The sequence below is a fragment of the Lutjanus erythropterus genome, chromosome 14 (assembly GCF_056507025.1).
Source record: "Lutjanus erythropterus isolate fLutEry1 chromosome 14, fLutEry1.hap2, whole genome shotgun sequence".
In the NCBI taxonomy this organism is placed as follows: domain Eukaryota; kingdom Metazoa; phylum Chordata; class Actinopteri; order Lutjaniformes; family Lutjanidae; genus Lutjanus; species Lutjanus erythropterus.
The window spans coordinates 838,325-860,898 of record NC_139330.1 but is presented as its reverse complement, the minus strand read 5'-3'; the positions used below and the strand labels follow the sequence as shown (position 1 = coordinate 860,898).

At 39.3% G+C, this 22,574-nt stretch overlaps 2 protein-coding genes across 2 annotated transcripts; one reads left to right on the top strand and one right to left on the bottom strand.

Moving 5' to 3' along the window:
- Positions 1-3,521: 3,521 nt before the first annotated feature.
- Positions 3,522-8,715, bottom strand: LOC146314982 (uncharacterized). Its single transcript, XM_084735856.1, has 6 exons — positions 8,414-8,715; positions 6,696-7,037; positions 6,498-6,608; positions 5,103-5,426; positions 4,350-4,682; positions 3,522-4,197 (listed from the first exon to the last, which is right to left on the bottom strand). Exons 1-6 carry the CDS (start codon positions 8,448-8,450, stop codon positions 4,106-4,108), a joined length of 1,239 nt encoding a protein of 412 aa, XP_084591982.1. The 5' UTR covers positions 8,451-8,715; the 3' UTR covers positions 3,522-4,105.
- A 5,624-nt stretch (positions 8,716-14,339) lies between these two features.
- On the top strand, positions 14,340-16,860 carry prorsd1 (prolyl-tRNA synthetase domain containing 1). Its single transcript, XM_084735808.1, has 4 exons — positions 14,340-14,526; positions 15,728-15,853; positions 15,936-16,025; positions 16,211-16,860. The coding sequence occupies exons 1-4, from the start codon at positions 14,446-14,448 to the stop codon at positions 16,421-16,423; spliced, it is 510 nt and encodes a 169-aa protein (XP_084591934.1). The 5' UTR covers positions 14,340-14,445; the 3' UTR covers positions 16,424-16,860.
- The last annotated feature ends 5,714 nt before the right edge of the window (positions 16,861-22,574 follow it).

Genomic DNA, 22,574 nt, shown 5'->3' with positions numbered 1-22,574 from the left:
GTTTTCAGAGGGAAATAATAATAATATAATCTATAATAATAATTATTATTTAATAATATAATCAACAAATAAACAATTCTATTAAGTCTATTATTGCATTTATTTCCTATAAAATGAGCTCCACCTTTAACCTGCTGCAACATTAAAGTAATGAACACATTAATATTCATTTTTATAATGCAGTAATATAATATATAGTGTTCTGAAATGACTCTTTCTGCATAAAGAGTATTTTTACACTTGGTTCTTTAAAGAGCAGGTCCATGTCATTCTGTACTTTATTATTCAAACCTTCCAGTGTTGGTCAAAGTATTTTTCTGTTTTTCTGGGCCTCCATGTATTTCTGCATGATGACGTTGTTACATATAAACACCTTTTTTTACACCTATTTTACACCTGAGTTACTATTTGAAAAATATGTAAAACAATGCAGATTGGTTGCCATTTAAAGAACCAGTGTGTAGAATTTAGTGGCATCTGGTGGTGAGCTTGCAGACTGCAGACACCTTGTCTCACTCTCCCCTTGAGCACCTACAGCAGGGGTGTCAATCAAACTCAAACACAGAAAGGGCCAAAATTTAAAACACAGTCTAAGTCACGGGCCAAACAGGATTAACATTTATTAAACTGTCTAAAACTGACTATGTTTTATTCAGAAATATGAATTTGAACAGCCAGACTGCAACAACTTTTTCCTCAATAAAATAAATAAGATTAAATTTTTTTTTTTTTCTTCAACAATAACAAAAGAATATTTCAGCTCACATATCCAGGTGGGGGTTACATTTGAAAATGCTTGCTTTTTGTCTGGACACAAGATATCGCACACTTTAATCATGCAAACCCTCAAAGACTCTGCATTTGGCATAAAAATATGTTCATATAATAATATTACAAACCCATCAGCCTGTCAGGTACAGATGAACATATTGACCTGCTCAATTTAACATTAAGGCCAAAACGCACTGAGAACTTCAACAGAAAAGTCAACTGTAGCTTCTGTGGTTCACTGCAGGCTTCAGATTTAAAATGTAACACCACAGAACCAGCAGTGTTTTAGGAAAAGGTTAAACTGCACACTGACACACACTGAGGAGACGAAGAGGAGAGACAGAGTTTACATTGTCGTTTGACAGAAGCTCGCGTCTCACGTTGACACATGTGACCTACAGTGACCACAAAACTCTGAAGCTGAACTGTGGCGTGAACATCCTGTCTTTAACCCACAGTCCCGCCTCTTCCCTACATGGACCAATCACTCTTTGTTCATCGTCTTTTACTTCTGTCGTTGTTACTTCCTGCACCTTCACACACTCGACCAGCTCAGCCAGTTTCAGCTGAGACTGTGTGTGTGTGTGTGTGTGTGTGTGTGTGTGTTAATCATGTATATCAATATTTGCTAAGAAAAGTATCCATAGTTTTGTAGTAGTTTTATTTTCAAATCATTTCATTGCCTATAAAACGTGTCCAGAACAGATCACTGAACCATGTGTCTCATATCGAGTGTCATTTCTTGCTGCATTCACGTGCACTTCAAGTTTGGACTTTCAGTCTTGCAGGTTTTTCATCCAGCCACAACTTTTCATACTGTCACTTTTAAGGGTGTCAGCTGTCAAACCATCTCATCCCTCTAGAGTCTTACATTTGCCAACTGTAAAAATGTGTAGCCTATAAACTAAATTCTTTATGAACTGTAATATTCTATACTAAAATGTCTAACATCTGTGGTTCAGTGCCTTTTCCTCTAAATTTTGATGATGGATCATTTTCTTTAGTTTGCAACATTTATGATCAAAGGGACATTTTTAGCCAAATTTTTTTTTTTTAATTAGTCTGGAGCCACAACGATTAAATTCTTTATGAGCCACCGTCAAAATTCAGAGCAAAAGGCTCCGAGCCACAGATGTAAACTACGATACACTTTTAAATCGACATTAATTGACACTGTATAGGCGACGTATTTTCACAGTTGGAGAATGACTTTACACAGTAAAAAAAAGTTGAGACAACTCAAAATTTTTGACTTTTTAAATGAACTTAAAAAGATTTTGCCGACCTTTAATCTTAAGTTGAGGTGGTTTACTTTTCCTCTTTAGATAAACTTGAATATTTGAGTTTTAGAAACTAGAAAAAGTGAGCTGTGAACCTGATTTGATTCAATGGGTTTTAATTAAAAATATAAACATTTAAAACATTATTCACTTTCACTTCAATGCATTTACTAAATTATTTTTAAAGTCAAACCTTTAAGTTTCTATAAAGAAGAAAAGTAAATTATCTCAACAAAACTTTCTCAAAACCTAAGAATTTAAGTTGGGCTCAAAACTCAGAAAACACTGCAGTGTATTGTCTTGAAGTTTTAGAGTTTTCTCAACTTTTTTACAGCACAGACCTCCAAGAATGATAAATGAAGACTAAAATGTCTTAACAAAAATAACAGTTATTCATTTCCATCTAATTTTGTTTCATCAAAGTCACAGAGAGCCACTGGAGAGAAGCTAAAGACACCTGATGTTTAATCTGTGGATGACAAATCACAACAAAAGTCTTCAGGGAAATGAGAGTATTTAATAGTTGCAGCTCCAGTCTGGTTCGTCTTTTAATTTTTTGGTCCAAAAATGTCTCTTTTGGTCATAAAGGTTGAGACACCTGCTCTTATTGCAAACTGCTCATGTTTTTCTTCTCACATCTCTGAATCCAAACCTGCAGCACAGATTCATTCTCTGAGTCACTTCAAACAATGTAAACATGATATAACATGATGTCAGTCAAACAGGAAAAAAAAAAAAAAGATTTGGAAGCAATTAAAGAAGAAAGAGTCCAGCGTCAGTTTACACTCTAACAGAGCCGACTGCAGGGAGAAAAGCTTTTATCTAATATTTTTTATTGCATGATGAGAGAATATTAAAAAGCATCAGCAGACTGTGTAGGTGGATGAAATAAAGCCTGAGGGGCTTCACAGAGACTCTCACCTCACAATAATGAGGGTGACAAACATAAAAGAGCTGACTGATAATAAAACACAACTTTTCATTTTAATTCATGAAGTTAAGTTCAGTTTTGTTTACATTAGTTTTTTAATGTAGAAAGTTTCTGGAGAAAAAGAACTTACATCGTCAAGTTTTATAACAACATTTTCTGACATTTAATGGACCAACAACTGATTGATTAGTGGTAAAATTATTGCCAGATTGATCACTGGTTGAAAAATAGGTCTGGATTTCATTCGTACCTGAACGACTGTTGAGAAGACGAATCCAGCAGCAGAGACGCAGTCAGGTCCGACAACGGACAAGAAGGACGAGAAACAACCTGTCGTCAAACTCTGGTGACTCACCGGGGGCTGATGGGTAATTCAGCTCCTGACGTCTGTGTTAAAAAGTTCAGATCCACTGAGAGAAACCGTGTCCTGTTCAGGTACCTTCACCTGGGTGTGTCAGAGACACGCTGAGAAAAATCAAAGCAACAAGACCTGCAGCTCTGGACCGTCCTGAAGGACAGAGACAACATCCACTGAGTGACTGCAGACGGAGCAGGTGAGAAAGGACAGATTAACACAGGTAGACATGTTTATAAGGGACAGAGAACCACACACACTCTCTCTCTCTCTCTCTTTCTCTCTCTCTCACACACACACACACACACACAGACTGTATGTGGGTCTTTAGGTCAGCTCTCTGATGAAAAGTCATTACGTTGATTATCTGCTGACCTGCTGCTGCTTCACTTCAGTCACATCAGAGAAAATTATGACACAAACAAACGCTGCCACTGATGAATTACACACTGTGTGTGTGTGTGTGTGTGTTTGTCTTTATCACATCATGGGGTCCACAGTCTGACAGCAGTCACAGAGTAGGGTCCAAAATTTTTTGTGAGGTCCCAAATCCTGGATCCCTCAAAAATAATTCAAGTCTAATTCAGAGAAAAGGTCAAAATAACAAAATAATGTCCCATGAAGTTTTCAGGGTTAAACCCCACAATGTACATTTACCAACAGAGTGTCCTGTGGTTTCAGTATGTAATGTTGATGACAGGTTGGGTTGCATGGACATCACCTCCATTTTCTCTCAGATCAATAATCAAAGACTGAGCAACAGACCGATCAGACTGATTGATCAGCCATCAGAGGAGTTGGATCAGTGGAGCTGCTTCTGTTCCTGATGTCCACTGTTTCATCTTTGATCTGAGTTCTCTCTGCAGAGGAGACAGAGGACAGACAGAGACAACCAATCAGAGACGAGACCAATTAATCAGAGACAAGAGACCAGCCAATCAGAGACAAGAGACCAATCAGAGACGAGACACCAATCAGAGACAAACACAGAGACCTGTATCCTCAAACTGACCTTTTACTTTGAGCGTCAGTCTTTTCCCTCTCCAGAAGTTTCTCTCACTGTTGTAAACGGAGCAGCTGTATCGTCCTGCGTCTGTGTGTTTGGGGGATTTCAGGGTCAGACTGACGTCTCCAGTCTTCAGCAGGTCGTCCTTCATCTCTGTTCGGTCTCTGAAAAACTTGTCCTGTTCTTCAGGTCTGTCAGAGCCGTTCTTATACATGTGGACGTTCATGTGTTCAGTGTCCAAACATTTCCACTCCACTCTAGCGTCCTCAGGCAGGTCACCTACAGTCTTGAAGGGCAGCAGGACAGACTCCTCCCCCTCGTCCACCTCCACCTGACAGGCTGAGAGGACAACAAACCATCAGCTGGACAGACAGCAGCAGCAGTTTTGAATAACTTTATTGAATTGTTCCAAAGTTGTAGAGAAAGTTGAAGGACAGAAGCAGATGAGAGCAGCAGGTAACAGGGGACAGAACTACAGGAAGTAAAGCAGGTTGTCCAGGTGTTGGACATGATCAGAGTGAAAACATGTTTGTTTTCATGTCTGTTCTGTAAATGAATCTCAGCTCCACACAGCATTTCAAACACATGTCCAACATCAGTCCTCAACACTTGGACACACAAACATTCATCAAACAAATGTCTCATTGTTTCTGTATCAACGTCACTGAATCCACAGGATTCACTTCGCTCACTTCTACATTTCTGTCAACGTTGATCTGTTGGACAAATAAAGTTCATCTGTTCATCTACAGCACTGACCTTTGACCCAGAGGATCACGTGTTTCTCCATCAGTGTCCGTCCCTCCCTGCTGCAGACGGTGCAGGTGAAGGTCCCTCTGTCAAAGTGTGTGGGGTATTTCAGGGTCAGACTGACGTCTCCAGTTCTCAGGTTTATCTTCATCTCTGTTCGACCTTTGTAATATTTGTTGTCTTCTGCAGGCTGGTCAGAACTGTTCTGATACACGTGGACCGTCCTGTTGTTTCTGTCCGCCCACTTCACTGAGACGTCCTCAGGCAGGTGAACTCTGGTTTTGCAGGGCAGCTGGACAGACTCCACCCCTGAATCCACCTCCACCTTGTAGACTGAGAGGACAACAAACCACAACATCAGATGGACAGACAGCAGCAACTCTGATGGAAACAAGACCTCACTGTCCTTCTCTTATAGTCCCAGACCTCACTGTCCTTCTCTTATAGTCCCAGACCTCAATGTCCTTCTCTTATAATCACAGACCTCACTGTCCTTCTTTTATAATCCCAGACCTCACTGTCCTTCACTTATAATCCCAGACCTCACTGTCCTTCTTTTATAATCCCAGACCTCACTGTCCTTCTTTTATAATCCCAGACCTCAATGTCCTTCTCTTATAATCCCAGACCTCACTGTCCTTCTCTTATAATCCCAGACCTCACTGTCCTTCTTTTATAATCCCAGACCTCACTGTCCTTTTATAATCCCAGACCTCAATGTCCTTCTCTTATAATCCCAGACCTCACTGTCCTTCTCTTATAATCACAGACCTCACTGTCCTTCTCTTATAATCCCAGACCTCACTGTCCTTTTATAATCCCAGACCTCACTGTCCTTCTCTTATAATCACAGACCTCACTGTCCTTTTATAATCCCAGACCTCAATGTCCTTCTCTTATAATCCCAGACCTCACTGTCCTTCTCTTATAATCCCAGACCTCACTGTCCTTCTCTTATAATCCCAGACCTCACTGTCTGTCCTTTTATAGTCCCAGACCTCACTGTCCTTCACTTATAATCCCAGACCTCACTGTCCTTCACTTATAATCCCAGACCTCACTGTCCTTCACTTATAATCCCAGACCTCACTGTCCTTCACTTATAATCCCAGACCTCACTGTCCTTCTCTTATAATCCCAGACCTCACTGTCCTTTTATAATCCCAGACCTCACTGTCCTTCTCTTATAATCCCAGACCTCACTGTCCTTCTCTTATAATCCCAGACCTCACTGTCCTTCTCTTATAATCCCAGACCTCACTGTCCTCTTATAATCCCAGACCTCACTGTCCTTCACTTATAATCACAGACCTCACTGTCCTTCTCTTATAATCCCAGACCTCACTGTCCTGATTAAAGATGATAACCATTGGCATGATGGGTAGTGTAGTAGTAGTGACATACCTGACATGAAATACTGACGGAAATGAAACAAAAGAGCCCCAGAAACAACAAGAACAACAACCAGGAGAACCAGGATAACCAGGAGAACTTTGGCCCAGGATGGAAATCGTTCTGTGGGAACAGAAACATAAAGAACATGACCTCTGACCTCTGACCTCTGACCTGTATCTACAGTAGGTTTGAGTGTTTGTTTCTGACCTTTGACCTGCAGCTGGACGTCTCTCACTCTCCGTTGTTCTCTAAACGTTCTGATGGTGCAGGTGTAGGTGCCGCTGTCAGAGAGGCGGAGTTTCGTCAGATTGAGGCTGAGGTCTCCAGTTTCCAGAGCGTCAGTCATCATGGATGTTCGGCCGCTGTAAAGCTGGTTTTGGTCTTTAAGTTCATCACCTTCCTGCTGACGCTGGTGGACGGTTGAAGGACGGAGATCGTCTCGTCTCCACACCACTGTGGGGTCGTACAGTTCAAAGGTGTGAAACTCACAGGGCAGCAGGACAAACTCCTCCCCCTCATACAGCTCCACAGCTGAGGCATGATGGGAAACTGTGAGGTCACACAGACAGAGGGGTTCAGTCACAGCAGCTTTATTTCATGACTTTAGATCAGAAAATTATAAAAAAAAAAAAAAAACAAACAAACAAAAAAAAAACATTTTGTCTTTTTTTCTGGAATGTTTTGTTATTAAATTGGAACATTTTGTTATTTAAAACATTTTTGTTATTTAGAACATTTTAATTTAAATATTCTATTTATGTACAACATTTCATATTTATTTTAGAAATTTTATTATTTTATTTTTATTTATTTAGATGTTTACATTCAGTCACACAGTTTCAAAACAATATAATTAATATATAAATGTACATTTTTAGATAAACTGACCAAAGTTCAAATTGATTTTGTAGAGACGTCTGCGTCTCTCATTAGTTTACTACCCTGAAGGCTCGAATATGGCGACTGCACAGACACATAGAGATCGTGGTGAAGAGAACAAAACAGGGATTTATTGATCTGCTCTGGTGTCCAACTTTAGTGGATCACAACATATCAGCTGTGGAATTAATCTGCAGATGCTCCGCTTTAAGATGAGGACAAACTTTTCTATGGATGTCAGTTTTTGAGCCACAACAAAGACCAAAATGTGTCCTTCAACAGCTGAGCTGCTCCTTGTTTTTAGCCTAGCAGTTGTTGAGGACTTGTGGCTCCGAGCGGCCGGTTAAGAGGAGCGAGGAGTCGCTCTAAAACACAGCAGGAGATAAAACAGGTTCTCAAGGATTTTTCTTTTTAAACTGTGAATCAACCATGAGAGCTCGTCCAGCATACAGTCAGAAATGTGACACATAAAGACATAAATGTCTTTTTTCCACATCAAAGGTCCTTTTATTGTGATCAGTCCAAACACACCTGATCAATAATCCTGCTGTTCAATCAGCGTCTCTATAGGCCACACCTGTCAGGTGGGCGGAGCATCTTGGCAAAGGAGAAGTGCTCACTAACACAGATTTGAAGACATTTGACAGAAATAAACAGAAGAAGTCTGAGATCTTTGACTTTAACTCATGAAAAATGGAAGAAAAAATAAAAGAGTTGATATTTTTGTAGAGTGTAAATAACAGGTGAGACATTTTGAAGCATTTGAAAGTGTAAATGTTCCATATTGTATCTGTAAGACTTGAGATGATAAATGTGTGTAATACGTCCCCTGAAGAGCAGAACTGAGGACAGTCTGACTGGACAGTCGTCTACATTCATCATGATTTACAGAAAGATTGAAAATATGTTCTTCATGTTTGTATGTGAAGAAAACATGGTGATGGAGCTTCAACAGACTGGTGGAGTTAAGAAGACAGAAATACAGATTAAAGACATGATGATGGACTGAGGTGATGATCAGATCAGAGGGAGGAAGGTCATCTTACCGTGCAGGAGGATCACAGACACCAGCAACATCTTCATCTTCCTGTAAAAACTACAACAACCACAGAGTCTCTGAACAAACACTGACAGACGCTCTGAGGACGTCAGTTCACGGCCTCCTGATCGGACGGACGCTCTGAGGACGTCAGTTCACGGCCTCCTGATCGGACGGACGCTCTGAGGACGTCAGTTCACGGCCTCCCGATCGGACAGACGCTCTGAGGACGTCAGTTCACAGCCTCCTGATCGGACGGACGCTCTGAGGACGTCAGTTCACAGCCTCCTGATCGGACGGACGCTCTGACAAAACTTCACTGGAATCAGTTTCACTTTAAACTAAAGCAGCTGTTGGAATGTAGAGAAACAGGCTGAACAGTTTGACACAAACATGACTGAGACATGTGGGTGTGTCTGCTGAACTAACTGCTAACATGCTGCTGTTACACAAACTAAATCTGACACCAACACAGTCGTCTTGTGTCCATTTGTGTGTTTTGGTCCTTCATGGCTGCTGTAGTGGACAAACACAGGGGACAGAAGGACGAGGGAGCAGCTCTGACGTGGAACAGTCTGCCAACACTCATCTGAGACCGAGACACAGATCATTCATTTAAAATACATTTAAAATCATCTTTAAAAACAATCAAGTGTGAGACCAGACTCTGTCTCTTCCTCCAGCTGCAGCCTCAGTACTTCTGTAGCTTCACACTGAATCTTTATGTTTTTAAATGTAGTTTCTCTCCTCTGTTGCTGTTTGTACTCTCAGGTATTCACTTTATTACACACAGCTGATGTCAGTAGAGTGTTGCATGTGCACATTTGTCTTTGGTAGGAGGGTCTCAGGGCGGAGAAAATGAAACCTAACTCAGATGAGACTCAACAATCCACTGTTTTTAGGCTTTCTACCTACTGCAGCTTTAATTCAGCTTGTAGAGGACAAAGCAAATCAAATCATGTTGGCTGCACTAAACTAACGAATAACGAGGATTGTGCAAGTTCACATACAGTAGCATACATGTAACATCTTTGTAGTATAGATTTAGTATTGTTTCTTATTCATGTAGTTTGTACAAAGTGCTCCTCTTCTTCTTTGGTGACGAGGGGAGATCATGGAGTTTCACACATTGTTAAATGTCTTCTGTTTAATTAAACCTCCCAGCAGGTGGAGCTGTTTTTAACCCGTTAATGAGGAGAAACGAGGTGTCAGCTGAGAGCTGCAGGAGGTTCACAGCTCTGCAGAGACAAACATGTCGACACAGACACACATGTACCTCTCTGTTAGTGGTTTCCAGCTTGTCTTTTTTTTATTTCCAACATTTGAATTCAGGATTTTATACACAAATCACAAAACACAAACACAAACAAACACGTCACACAGGTGGAGGTTTCTTCTTTTTCTGAGTCTTGAAGAACAATTTTGGGGGAAAAAGCAACAAAAAAGCTTTAAAATTTAAAAATCAGTGAAGAGACGTTCTCAGCTGCTGTTTATAGTGTGTGTGTGTGTGTGTGTGTGTGTGTGTGTGTGTGTGTGTGTGTGTGTGTGTGTGTGTGTGTGTGAGGTTGCCGTTGACAACCACATGCATAATGACAGAAACCCTGCATCCATTTAATCAGCAGTTAAACTGATGGAAGCTGAGAGGAATGTAGGACATGGACTGACTGACAGATAAACACACACACACACACACACACACACACACACACACACACACACACACACACACACACACACACACACAGAGTTCAGAGAGATGAGGACACACACTTGAAGGTCGTTGCTCGTGGAGATAATCAGACTTTCTCAGAATTATGAGGTTTTCTCAGAAAGGTTAAGAAGGTTAACATGAGATCCTGGTTACAGAAAAAGTTATTCACAAAGCATCTGAACTCTGAAAACTGCCGGAAGTGTGGAGGAAGAAGTTTTAGGAGGTTTAAGATTTTCTTAATCAGAGGAGAAAATGACTGAAAGACAAAGAGGTGCAGAAAGAAGAGAGTTAATGAAATGTTGCAGATTAGATTGTGCAGAGAGAACGTTTGTGTTCAGCAGCAACACCTAAAAAAATCAATATCAGGTTAAGTATACACTATATTTAGAATATTTTCACACCTTTGCCTTTCTGTCAGACTTTTCTGACAGGTAACCAACATCATATTAGACAAATATTACTCTCTACAAATCAACCAAACTCCATTAACAGTAATTATCAGTAATTTTACCTCACAGAACACAGGAGTTGTTGGTCGACTACTGATAGTTTGTTTGTGTTCTAGTGAGACTTCTGTGAATCTAAAATGTACTTTGCATACTATGTAAGTAGTATGCATGCAGTATGCTTACTACTTATGTAGAATGACTGCAGTATGTATGTAGTATCTATATAGTAAGAGTGTAGTATGCATGTAGTAAGCAGGGAGTGTGCATACTAAGTATGCAGTATGGATGTAATATGCATGTAATATGCATAGTATACATGTAGTATGCATTTAGTTTGTATAATATTCATGAAGTTTGCATGTACTATGCACATTTAGTATGCACATAATATGTATAGTTTTATGTAGTATGCGTGTAGTATGTACGTGGTATGCATCTATTGATGTAGTATGTATATTAGGTATGTAGTTTGCATGTTTGTAGTCGTACCAAACTAAAACCCAAACCAACACCAAGATGGATATTTGCTTTAAAAAAACAACAACAACAACACTGAAGTAGAATCATCTCCAAAACCAAATGCAGGCTGAAGACTGTGAGTGTAACAAAAATTAGAAATGAGAAAACAATGAAAAATTCAGTGTGTGAGGAAACAAAAGAAGTCAGCAGCAGTGAAGATGTAAAGTTTGTCCTTGTGAGGCAGAAACGTTGGTGTACGTGTTAAAAAACATCAGCGTGGTGGTTTGAGGTCAGAGTGTCTGATGGTATTTAGTGAAGTAATATAAAGTATATTTAATCCACAGAGCAGATAATCTTTGTTCAGCCTCTTTCTTTGACTTTTATCAGCTCTTAACCCAAATATAAAAACCAAACTCTGCTGACATCCGTCTGTTTCAGGACAAACAACCTGACCTTCAGTTTGAAGCTCCAAACTCTCACTCGATCAAAGTCTTAACAGCTGATTAATCCATCATAGATTAATTGTTACAGCTGCTGATTTTAAAGGTCCATATTTATTGAAATGTTCTGATCACAGTTCTGCTCTCCAGAGGATGAACCCTTTAGAATTGACTGACCTGTGAAATCTCCTGTAGCGCCACCATCAGGACAAACCTGAGGATAAACACCAGTCTGTCTGAGAGATTTGAAGATTTCAGTTTACTGTAATTTTAATACTTTTTTTTACCTTAATTATTTTTCACTTCTACTCTGCTACATGTCAGAGAGGAATCCTGGGAAACTGATGTTTGAAAACGTTTCATATTTTTCAGTGTAACGTATCATTTATTTATATGATTCAGTTACATTAAACAACATGTGAGGTTGTTAAAATGAGAGTAAACACGTCAGTGCTGCTCACTGAGCTCTTAATAAAGAATCATTTCCACAGATTTGATGATCTGTCGTCTCTCAGGATTTCTGCCTGATCAGCAGCCGACGCAGGACGAGGAGACCCTCTCAGACAGTTTTCTGTTTTTACATTATCTTGCAGACAACGAAACGTGACACTGAAGGAGCAAAACCTCAATCCAGATCTGCACGACTATGAACCGGTTCTCAGCCGCACACTTTCTGCAAAACACTAAACTCACTTTTACATTAGACACAGAAATCTAACTGTCAGAATACCAAGTATATAATAACCAGTTGAACACAGCTTTACGCACCAACATTCTCATTTTTGACTTTCTGCAACGTCCTGCACGCTGTCCTGTGACACTTTACATGTATTTTGATTGGTCAAAAAAAAAGCTATAGGTAAAGAGATGATGCTTTTGTAATTCATGTTTACTTTTTGTCTCCATAAAGTTTGATTCAATTCAGAATATATTCTTCTTTTCAAAGTAAAATGCAACCTGGATTTATTGGCTGGTTTTATATTGAGGAGAGAAATAATTATTTGGATCATTTTGTGTTGTGTTTGTTCATTTAATCTCATGATATCTCTGAAGAAAATCAAACCCAGTCAGTAGAAAAGTAGAAAAGTTCAGCTGTGTGTAACAGAAACAGTCCATGTGAACTTTGTGTGCTGCTGCAAAATGACTCCATCTTCAGATCAAAGGAAACAAACAAAATATATAAAAAATATTGTGATTATTTTGACTGAAGTTGTGTTTGTGACATGATTAGTGGAGATGATCAGTTTTGCATTAAAAGTTTCACCAAAAAATATTAAAATGTGTGATATTTCTACACCTGAAGAAGAAAATTTTCAGCTTCACCTCATCATGATGCTGTTTTCTCACCTCTGCAGTTTCTGTCCGTCTGTCCGTCTCTCTGTCGGCGTTTTCCTCTGAAGGATCTTTTCTTATTGTCTTGTATTGTTCTCGTCTCTGCAGCGTCTCTCTGCTGAAGAAAACCTTGTGCAGTGATTGGCTGAGACAGATCTGTGTGTCAGTTTAATGAACCTGAGGATCATCATCAGTGTGAGTTTCCCTTCAGACGTTTCTGTGCAGTTCTGTGAGGCTGTGATGATTTCTTTGATTTTCATTTCATCAACACAAAGTGTTCGACCTTCATGAGTTTACCAGACAACAAAACTACAGTTTCATTAAATCTCTTTTCATTTGTAAATGACAGCTTGTTCCACAGCTCAGGCTGCAAGTCTGTGACACAAAAGACTCATAATCTTCACAAACATCCAGTCAAAAGAGATCGATGGAAACTGAGGATGTTTCTCTAAAAAGTTCCTTCCTTTTGTTCTCTAAGTCACGACAGATAAACAAAAAAATTATTTAATTTCCACAGATTTCAAACAAAAGAAAGTCTGTCCTCCTCTAGAGGAGCTTTAAACCTGCAGGTCTGCAGTTCTTCAAAGTTTCCATCAACACACCATCTTTTCTGTACACTGTAAAAAAAATCATGCAAAAAATGTGGAACTGACTCGTCTTTTCTCGTTAACTTAACCTAAATATACAAGTCAAGTTTTTTTTATGAGATTTATAGTTTTATTATGATGATCAGTCTTTCTGCACTTTTAGCCCTGCTGTGCTGCAGCTTCGACCCAAATCTGTGTGTGTGTGTGTGTGTGTGTGTGTGTGTGTGTGTGTGTGTGTGTGTGTGTGTGTGTGTGTGTGTGTGTGTGTGTGTGCGTGTGTTTTGTAATGTTCATTTTGTTAAAGAGCTGTGGGCTGAGCAGAGACAGCGACCCTGTGTTCTGCATTAAACTGGGTCATTCTGCTGAATTAATGCTTCATCTATTATGGACGATGGCGGCTGTGTTTTGTTTTGTAACACACATCATTCAGGTGGAAGTAGGACGCTGACAACATGTCCTTCAGTGTGTCTTCACTCGTCTCGTCTCAGCTGAGTGACAGACGTTATTAACTCTGAATACATAAAGAACATTTGACTTAATGAAACACATCAGGGTTCTCAGTGTAATGAATATAAAGAGACCGTCTGTGTGTGTGTGTGTGTGTGTGTGTGTGTGTGTGTGTGTGTGTGTGTGTGTGTGTGTGTGTGTGTGGCCATTCATTGTGTTTTTCAGCGTGGCTTTGTGTTTTGTTGTAATTTTCTCAACATAATCATAATGATATCATAATCATATCCATCCATAACAAGCAGTTTATTTCAGTTTGTTTCTAAGGCTGATGAAAATAATCTGGGGAAGAAAGTAATAAAATAAAAGTAAATAAAATCAATAAAAAGTAAATAAAGTATTTCTGAACTGAACTGTGAGAATAAACTCAGTCCAGCAGGTGGCAGTAAAGCATCATCAGCTGCTGTAAACTTCAGCAAAGAAGAAGAAGAAGCGCGTTTCTTCTTCTTCTTCTTCTTCTTCTGCGTGCAGCAGCTGTTTCTGTCTGTTGACGTGCAGTCAGTCCGCCTCTGTTTCTGTTTCACTTCATTGATTATTGAAAATCATATTTATTGAAGATGTCAGAGGATCTGCGGGCAGAGTTGGAGAAATATCTGGAGACGTTAAACATCCAGACCACCTGCGTGGATCACCCGCCGGTAAAAAACACCTCCGGTTACCTGAGAGTCTACCAGGACACAGTGTCCAAACTTTAGAATCAGAGACATCATTTTACTGTGGTGGTTTTAAAGAAAAACAGCATTTATCACGAGTTATTATTGCAGCTGTGAAAGGAATAAAACGTATTTTCTAACGACAGGAAAGCGCGATTGAATCCCATTAGAATATCAGTCATTTTTAGGTTTATTTTCTTGTTGTAAGTCTTATAAACACCTTTAATCAGATTTGAGGACAAAGAATAAATCTTTAAAATTCACCGTTTTATTCGGCGTTATTCATCACTCTGAGTGTCACTTACTGTCGTAGAGTTTTGGCATTGAATAGATTCGGTGTGTTTTCTCCACAGTACAGTTTTAATGGACACGTGGACACATTATATAGCTGTTATTTGAAGTAGAGGAGAGGTGCATTGTTTATCACTGTATGCCGAATTCACCATCAGGTCAGTCGAAGCTGAAATAGTGTGAAGATGTTTTCCTCCATTCATGTTTCTGAGCATATGATTAAGGAAACCGAAAAAGTGATAAGTTTTTAAACGGAGTCTGGGATGAAAGTCTCTCCAAACTTAAAACATCAACAAACACCAACAGTAAACTGAAGACTTTGTACTGAAATGCAAACTGTATTTATGCACAATGTCCACACCTTTTTAAAATGCACGGTTTTTAATTTATTGATTTATCTTAATTGATTGATAGTGATTTATTACCTCTGATTGAACAGTAAATTATTGAGAAACCTCTCTGATGGAACATAGTGTTCTTTTTTTTCAGGTTTTGAGCAGTAAATAATTTTAAAGTTCATGTCTACAGACATGAAACTTGTTTTATAACCAGTTTCTGCTGCACTGACCTGCTGTGACCTGCAGGAGGCGCCAAAAGATAATTATAGTGTGTTCTGCACCTTCATATTCAGCTTCATACTGAAACCTTTCACACAGAAACATGAACGTGTGTGAACTGACTGAACTGCAGCAGAGGACGGAGTTATGAAGCTCACCTTGTTTTTTTTTTTCATGTTTCTACCTTTTTCTTTCTGCTGATGTAGTTTTCAAATATAATGAAAACATGAGTCTTATTTTGTGAGTGTCAGAAAAACACATTGCATCAATAAAAGGAACTGATTCTGATGGATCAGACTGTTTAGAACTGGTCCTCTCTCTGTCTCCGCCCCCTGCAGGTGTTCACGGTGGAGGAGATGATGCCTCACCTGCAGGAGGTGAGCGGCGCCGTCACTAAGAACCTCTTCCTGAAGGACAAGAAGAAGAAAGGCCTGTGGCTGGTGTCAGCTCGCCACGACCGCCAGGTCAGCTCACAACGTCCTCCGTTCATCTGACCTCATCATGTCCCTCTCATCATGACCCATAATCCTCTCTGCTCCTCTGCAGGTGAACCTCAACGACCTCGCCAAGAAGCTCGGGGTCGGCAGCGGCAACCTGCGCTTTGCAGACGAGGCGGCCATGTTGGAGAAACTGAAGGTGAGAAGAGACAGGAGGAAGCTGCTGAGTGTCCTCGCGGTCAAACATAAAGTCTGTCAGAGAATCAATGAATGAAAAATGAACTTTAAAATAATGACAGTGAAAATGTTTGAGATGGTTCTCAGGTTTAGTCTGAGCCAACAGTCTCTGATTTGTCCTCTGTCTGTCCCTCCGTCCTGTCTCAGGTGGGTCAGGGCTGTGCGACGGCTCTCGCTCTGCTCTTCGATCGGGACCACAGTGTGAAGTTCGTCCTGGACCGGGACCTGGTGGAGGGGGGACACGAGAGGGTCTACTTCCACCCCATGACCAATGCCGCCACCATGGGGCTCCGCCCGGACGACCTGCTGCGATTCCTGAAGGAGACGGGACATGAGCCCGTCCTGGAGAGCTTCGAGTAGGACGGGACGGGAACCTGGACCTGAACCTGAACCAGGATTAAAAGCCCAGATCAGAGCCGCCTGCAGGGACTTAACCAGGACCTGAACCAGAGTCCTGTCAGAGCAGGACAGGAAGAAGCTGCAGAGCTGCTGCACAGATGGACTGACGCCGATTTAAAGGGTTAAACTGATAAAAACACAAACGTCTGTAGTGAGATCATGAAGAGAAGATTGAATTTGAATGAACATTTATGATCGATAGATTTTTTTTAAAATAAATGTGTCAACAGGTGAAATGTTTGACATTTGTTCAGGGACTTTATTTGACGCAGATCAGCCTGACATGATCTGATTTGGTGTTTATTTCTCTCAGTGTACGGCTCCGTGTGTTTATTAAAGGACCAGTCTGTTGGTTTTTACATGTTTTAACTCAATAAAAAAACAACAGAAGAACATCACCTGTTTTTTCTCCTCATTTTCTAATCCTCCTCCAGTTCTCAGACGGCGCTCCTCCACCAGTTCTGAGCAGAACCTTTGTAATGAAGAACGTCACCAGCAGAGGACGCTGCACAACAACCTGTAGAATATGACAAGTCTGCTTTGGTTCCTGAGGAAAACATGTTTTTTCTTTGGTTCCAGCTGGGAACCAACATTTTGAAGGCTTTTGTTGGGATTGTTGTGCTCTGAAATGTCTGATTTCACAGCAGCTTTTCTTCAAACTTGTGATGCATGCTGGGATATTTGCAAAAAGTTTTGTAATTTTCTTTTTTGTAAGAGGCATCAAAAATCAAAGGCTCCTTGTTTCAGGGAGAACAAAACTTCACCTGTGACAAAATCAAACACAACATCAAAAAAAAAAGAAGAAAAAAGTGAATAATAAAACGGTGAGTTGGTTCATTGAGACGGACTTGTTTGTCATCGGTGCAGTCGCCTGCTATGATTCGTCAAATGGTCAGAAAAGTTGCAGTGATTGGATGAAATTGTAAGGTTGTGCAGAGATCAGTTAAATTTGTGTGAGTTATTGAAGTCACAGCTTCCTGGAGGGAAGCCATGAGAATGTGCTGAGTCATGTCATGAACTGTGTTTGACAATAAAAGTTCGAATTATGTACAACTACAAAACAAAAATAATACAACAATCCTTTTATAAAGTCACATAAAAATTATAACATTAGATAATTAATCATGTGATATTAATAAATGCAATAAATGATACATTGTTGTGTCCAATTCACACACACACACACACACACACACACACACACACACACACACACACACACTCATAGCTGTATGTAATAGTCATAGTATTATTATAGTAGTGTTTTTTTTTTTTTAATTATAAAGTTTGAATGAATTTGAGGAAGTTAAATGTTGAGATGAAAATATCAGCAGCTTCAGAACAAAACACAAACTCTCTCTCTCTCTCTCTCTCTCTCTCTGTGTGTGTGTGTGTGTGTGTGTGTGTGTGTGTGTGTGTGTGTGCTCTCTCTCTGCATTCTTAATGAGAGTGTGTATTGTTGCATTGTTGTGTAAAATTAGCAAATGAATAAACGTCACATACTGACACTCAGTTCCCAGGAATTCTTTCACACGGTCGTGTGTGTGTGTGTGTGTGTGTGTGTGTGTGTGTGTGTGTGTGTGTTTATGTGTGTGTGTGTGTGTGTGTGTGTTGCTCCCTTGTTGTTGGTGTACAGAGACATTTTGTTGGGAAAAATCCTGTGTGGGAAAAACAGAGTGAGCCGCCTGTGTAGTCCTCTTCATTCAGATTTCTACAAACTGCAGTTTGATTTTTTTTTATTTTGCTCTTATGTGTGTGTACATATATATATATATTCATGCATTTATTCTTGACCTGTAACAGGAAATGAGCACACTGGCAGTTCTAGACCCCTTTTATAATAATAATAACTTTATTTATGTAACAACCTTTTAAAAACAGAGTTTACAAAATACTTTGAGGACAAACAGAATCTAAAACTGAAGTTTACACTAAAATATAGTAAAAAAAAAAAATAAGACAAGAAAACATGTAAGTATACAAATAAATAGGAACAAAAACATGTTAATAAGAATAAATAAAATAAAGGGATAAGAATTCATTTAATTATAGTGGGACTTATTTTCTCAGAGGGACACATTCCAATCGGGTCGTAGTGGTACACAAAGAAATATCACACAAAAATCTCTCTGTCTGCCTCTCTCTCTCTGTGTCTCTGTGTCTCTCTCTCTGTCTGTCTGGTTTCCATCAGTTTTGGTCCTGAGCTGCAGCAGCTCTATCGCCGTGGCGACAGAGCACAGTCCGGTCGCTATGGGAGACGGGCCAGAAATAAGCTGTCATTAGACACGTGTGTGTGTGTGTGTGTGTGTGTGTGTGTGTGTGTGTGTGTGACGCTGTCTAGACCATCATCATGATGTGATTGTTTTTAGTTTTCTTCACAGACCCCTGGATTCTGCTGAGAGGAGGAGCAGAATCACAGTACTGCAGAGGACAGTAATACTGCAGTATTACTGCAGTATTACTGCCGTATTAGTTTTACTGTGGTTTTAGTAATAGGATGTTACACAGGTGAGAAAAGCAGCTGATTCAGGAATGTCTTCTGCAGCATCACAGACGCTGATACAATGTAACTGAGTACATTTACTCAAGTACTATCAATCAATACAGTTTTGAGGTACTCATACTTTACTTGAGTATTTCCACTGTATGCCATTTGATACTACTTCATTACAATTCAGAGAGAAATATTATGCTTTTACTGCACTTCAATAATTAACTGTTTGAGGCCCAAAGAGGTGAAATGATCAAATATTTCACAAAAAAGAAAAACAAAAGAAACGTTTAAAAAGTTCATCAGACTTTATTTGTTGATCAGAAACTTGTATTTTCTTCTTTCCTATAACATTAATCATCTGATGACCCCTCAGATTTATCTGGTCACCCTTTGGAGGGGCCTGACCCCCAGGTTGAGAACCACAGGTTAAATGAGTTGACTCAGTGCTCAACTAGAAGAACTGACCGATCACTGGGGCAAGTAAAACATCAGGCGAGTCGATCCAGCACCTCACTTACCCATTTCTGTCAGAAAAAAAAATCTTAATGTAAGTAATAATTATGATATGAAAAAGTTGGAGTTATGAGATTATGACTTTTAATCTTATAATTATGAACTATTAATTATGGGGATATTTCTTTCTTTCACCGGCAGGAACAGGTTTCCATACTCATCAATCAACAAGTGGTAAAAAAAACTCAGAAAAAAATCTGATTGTTTTTATGAATTAGTTCAATCTAATCAGACCGAGCGCCCAGCATCTGATTTTGTACAAATTTTGCCAAAAAATAGGCATTAAAAATTTGGACCATGTTTCGTCCGTCCTGTTTTTGAAACCTAGCTTAAAATTAGACGTTTGTGTCTTGTGTGCTCTGTCCCATCTGGTCCACATGTAGCCCCAAAAATAGATGTTAATAATTGGGTTGTGTTCAGTCCGTCTGCATTTTCAACAACGACTTTTCATTTTTCACTTCCGCCTAAATCCAGATGCACACAGATGTTCTTTAAAAGTTGGATTTTCATTGACAAGAGACAGACGTCTTTTCACCTTTTCACTTTCAACCAAAATCAAACATTTCTTAGACGACCGGCAAACCTGTTTTTTCTACGTCTTTTCCACCACATTTTGCTGAGTGTGATGTCAGTGACGTCCTGACTCTCCTGCATCAAACACAGTAACAGTCAGATTGTGATGAAATGTGATCTGACTCCTGCTCCTCCGAGGATGAACCCTTTACATCTGCAGATTTCATGTCTTTATTAGTTCTGACTAAAAAAAAATTCACTAATTAAGTCTTCTGATTTCAGGCTGGGTGAGACTGAGAGAACATTTAAACCTTCAGGATGCTGTTTGTTCAGACTGTGGCTGTAATGAAGGCTTCAGCCTGCAGGAGGCGCCGGCAGACATTCAGTCTGACTGCAGCTGTTTCTCCTGCCGGCGTTTCATCTCCAACAAACAATTAACAAGAATATGATCCATATCTGCTGTCTGCATTTGCATATTACAGTAATTGGATGGTTCATCCAGTCACTGTGTGTGTGTGTGTGTGTGTGTGTGTGTGTGTGTGTGTGTGTGTGTGTGTGTGTGTGTGTGTGTTGACAGCCCAGCAGGGTTTCTGTAATAATAACACCATGTTTCATATTCAGCTGCAGGAGGAAACTCTCAGCCTCATTAGAAACAGAAATTCTGCAAAATGCACAAGAAAATTAAATTTCATCTCTGCAGGGAGGAAGTACAGGTCAGAGGTCAGAGGTCAGAGGTCAGATAATCTAAATAATATAATGTTCAAATGATAATTTAGTCATCATGTTGACTATAAAGTTGGAATGTTGAGAATAAAGTAAAATTATGAGAATTAAGTTGAGCTGTTGTGAATCATGTTGATAATTTAGTCATAATGTTGAGAATAAAGTGTTAAAATGTTACTTTGACTTCTCAAAATGCAAAAGAGAAAAAATATCTTCCTCCTCTGATTTATTTTTTCTTATGCCTGGCACTAATACTGAAACATTTGGCTTCATTCTCAAAATGAAAAATAAAAATGTTCCTCTCCTTGTTATTCTCTCGCCCTCACGCTGTGACTCAGCAGGCTCACATGTATGAAAACTTTGTCTGCAGATCAGCAGCAGAGCATTGAACACATCTGTGGATATTTATAGATTCCTCATCAATAATAAAGCATCATCACATCTTAATCATCATTGTGAAACATCAGAAACATCATCAATGATTCATTTAGAACATTCAGGACTTCACAAAGTGTTACACAGATCATCACAGGAGAAATATTAGTTAAATAAAAATACAAATAAAAGTCAAATTCATCACTAATTCGTTTAAATTAAAGTGACTTTAATGCATGCTTTTAAAACAGGAATATATGAAATGATCACGTTAAAACAAACGGGGAAATATACTTCATTAGTTTAAAAATGAATTCAAGATGATCAATTTTTTACAAACTTATTAAAGGAGCACTTCGCTGATTTTACATCAAGTTCAGTTTACTTATACACTGGAAAAACAAAACAGTTGAAAAAACTTGAATTTCAAGTCAACAAACTTCATTCTTAATTTAATTTTATTTTAAAGTTGAGGTTTTAATTAACTTCCTGTGCTGCAGGGGTCAGACCATAAAATACGAGCCTGATATCAGACCAGACAACCAGCATCAGGAGTGAAACAGGCGTCAAAACGCTTCACTACACTGTAAAAACAAAAAGTTGATACAACTTAAAATTTCAAGGCAACAAAGATTTTTTAGATTTTGAGCCCAACTCAAACTCAACTCTCAAGTTTTACCAACTACTGATCTTTAGCTGAGTTTAGTTTTTAGAAACTCAAAACACTGTATTAAAAAAAGAGTAAGTAAATGTTCACATTTTAATATTTCATATATCAGTTAAAACTATTTAATTTTCAGGCACCAGAATAAAAACAAATCAGGTTCACAGCTCACTGTCACCAAATTTAAAATACAATTTTTTCAAGATTGAAGTTTATCTAAAGAAGAAAAGTGAATTATCTCAAGTAAAGATTAAAGGTTATCAAAACTTTTTAAAGTTTATTTTATTGGGCTGAAACATCAAAAATCTTTTGCAGTGCCTTTTCCTTGAAATTTTCAGTTGTCATCATTTTTTAGAGTGTAGTTAAAAAAGAAGTTTGTGTTTGATGAAAAACTCAAAAATCAAGTGAAGGCAGTTTGAGAACAAATGAAGAATCACTTCAGGCCTCAAACAATAATGAATGAAAATATTCAAATATTACAGATCATATTATTGATAATCATGTTAATAAAACCAACATGTGGGCTGTAACACTGAGCTCTTTATCTCCCATGATTCCACCTGCTGTTTGTGCCCTGCAGCACTAAGTGACACTTCCCCTTTAAGAGAACCAGGAAGTGCTCTGCAGCAGGGGGAGGGGTGGAGGGAGGCGGGGCTTCTTGGTTCAGGGGAGGCGCTTTTATTGAAGGAAACAGGTGTGCCTGTTGACAGGATGATGTCATTCTGTGTGTGAGTCACCTGGGAGACGCTGCAGAGCGTGGAGCGTGGACACACTGAGGGACATAAAGAGGAAGAGGAGGAGGAGGAGGAGGAGGAGGAGGCTGCCATCAT

Excerpts from the sequence above, each read along its gene's own strand:
- prorsd1 (XM_084735808.1), top strand. The coding sequence starts at position 14,446 with ATGTCAGAGGATCTGCGGGCAGAGTTGGAGAAATATCTGGAGACGTTA. Across the intron at positions 14,527-15,727 it reads CCTGCGTGGATCACCCGCCG|GTGTTCACGGTGGAGGAGAT; the intron begins GTAAAAAACACC and ends CGCCCCCTGCAG. Across the intron at positions 15,854-15,935 it reads CAGCTCGCCACGACCGCCAG|GTGAACCTCAACGACCTCGC; the intron begins GTCAGCTCACAA and ends GCTCCTCTGCAG.
- LOC146314982 (XM_084735856.1), bottom strand. The coding sequence starts at position 8,450 with ATGAAGATGTTGCTGGTGTCTGTGATCCTCCTGCACG. Across the intron at positions 7,038-8,413 it reads GTCTGTGATCCTCCTGCACG|TTTCCCATCATGCCTCAGCT; the intron begins GTAAGATGACCT and ends GTGACCTCACAG. Across the intron at positions 4,198-4,349 it reads ACTGACGCTCAAAGTAAAAG|AGAGAACTCAGATCAAAGAT; the intron begins GTCAGTTTGAGG and ends TCTCCTCTGCAG.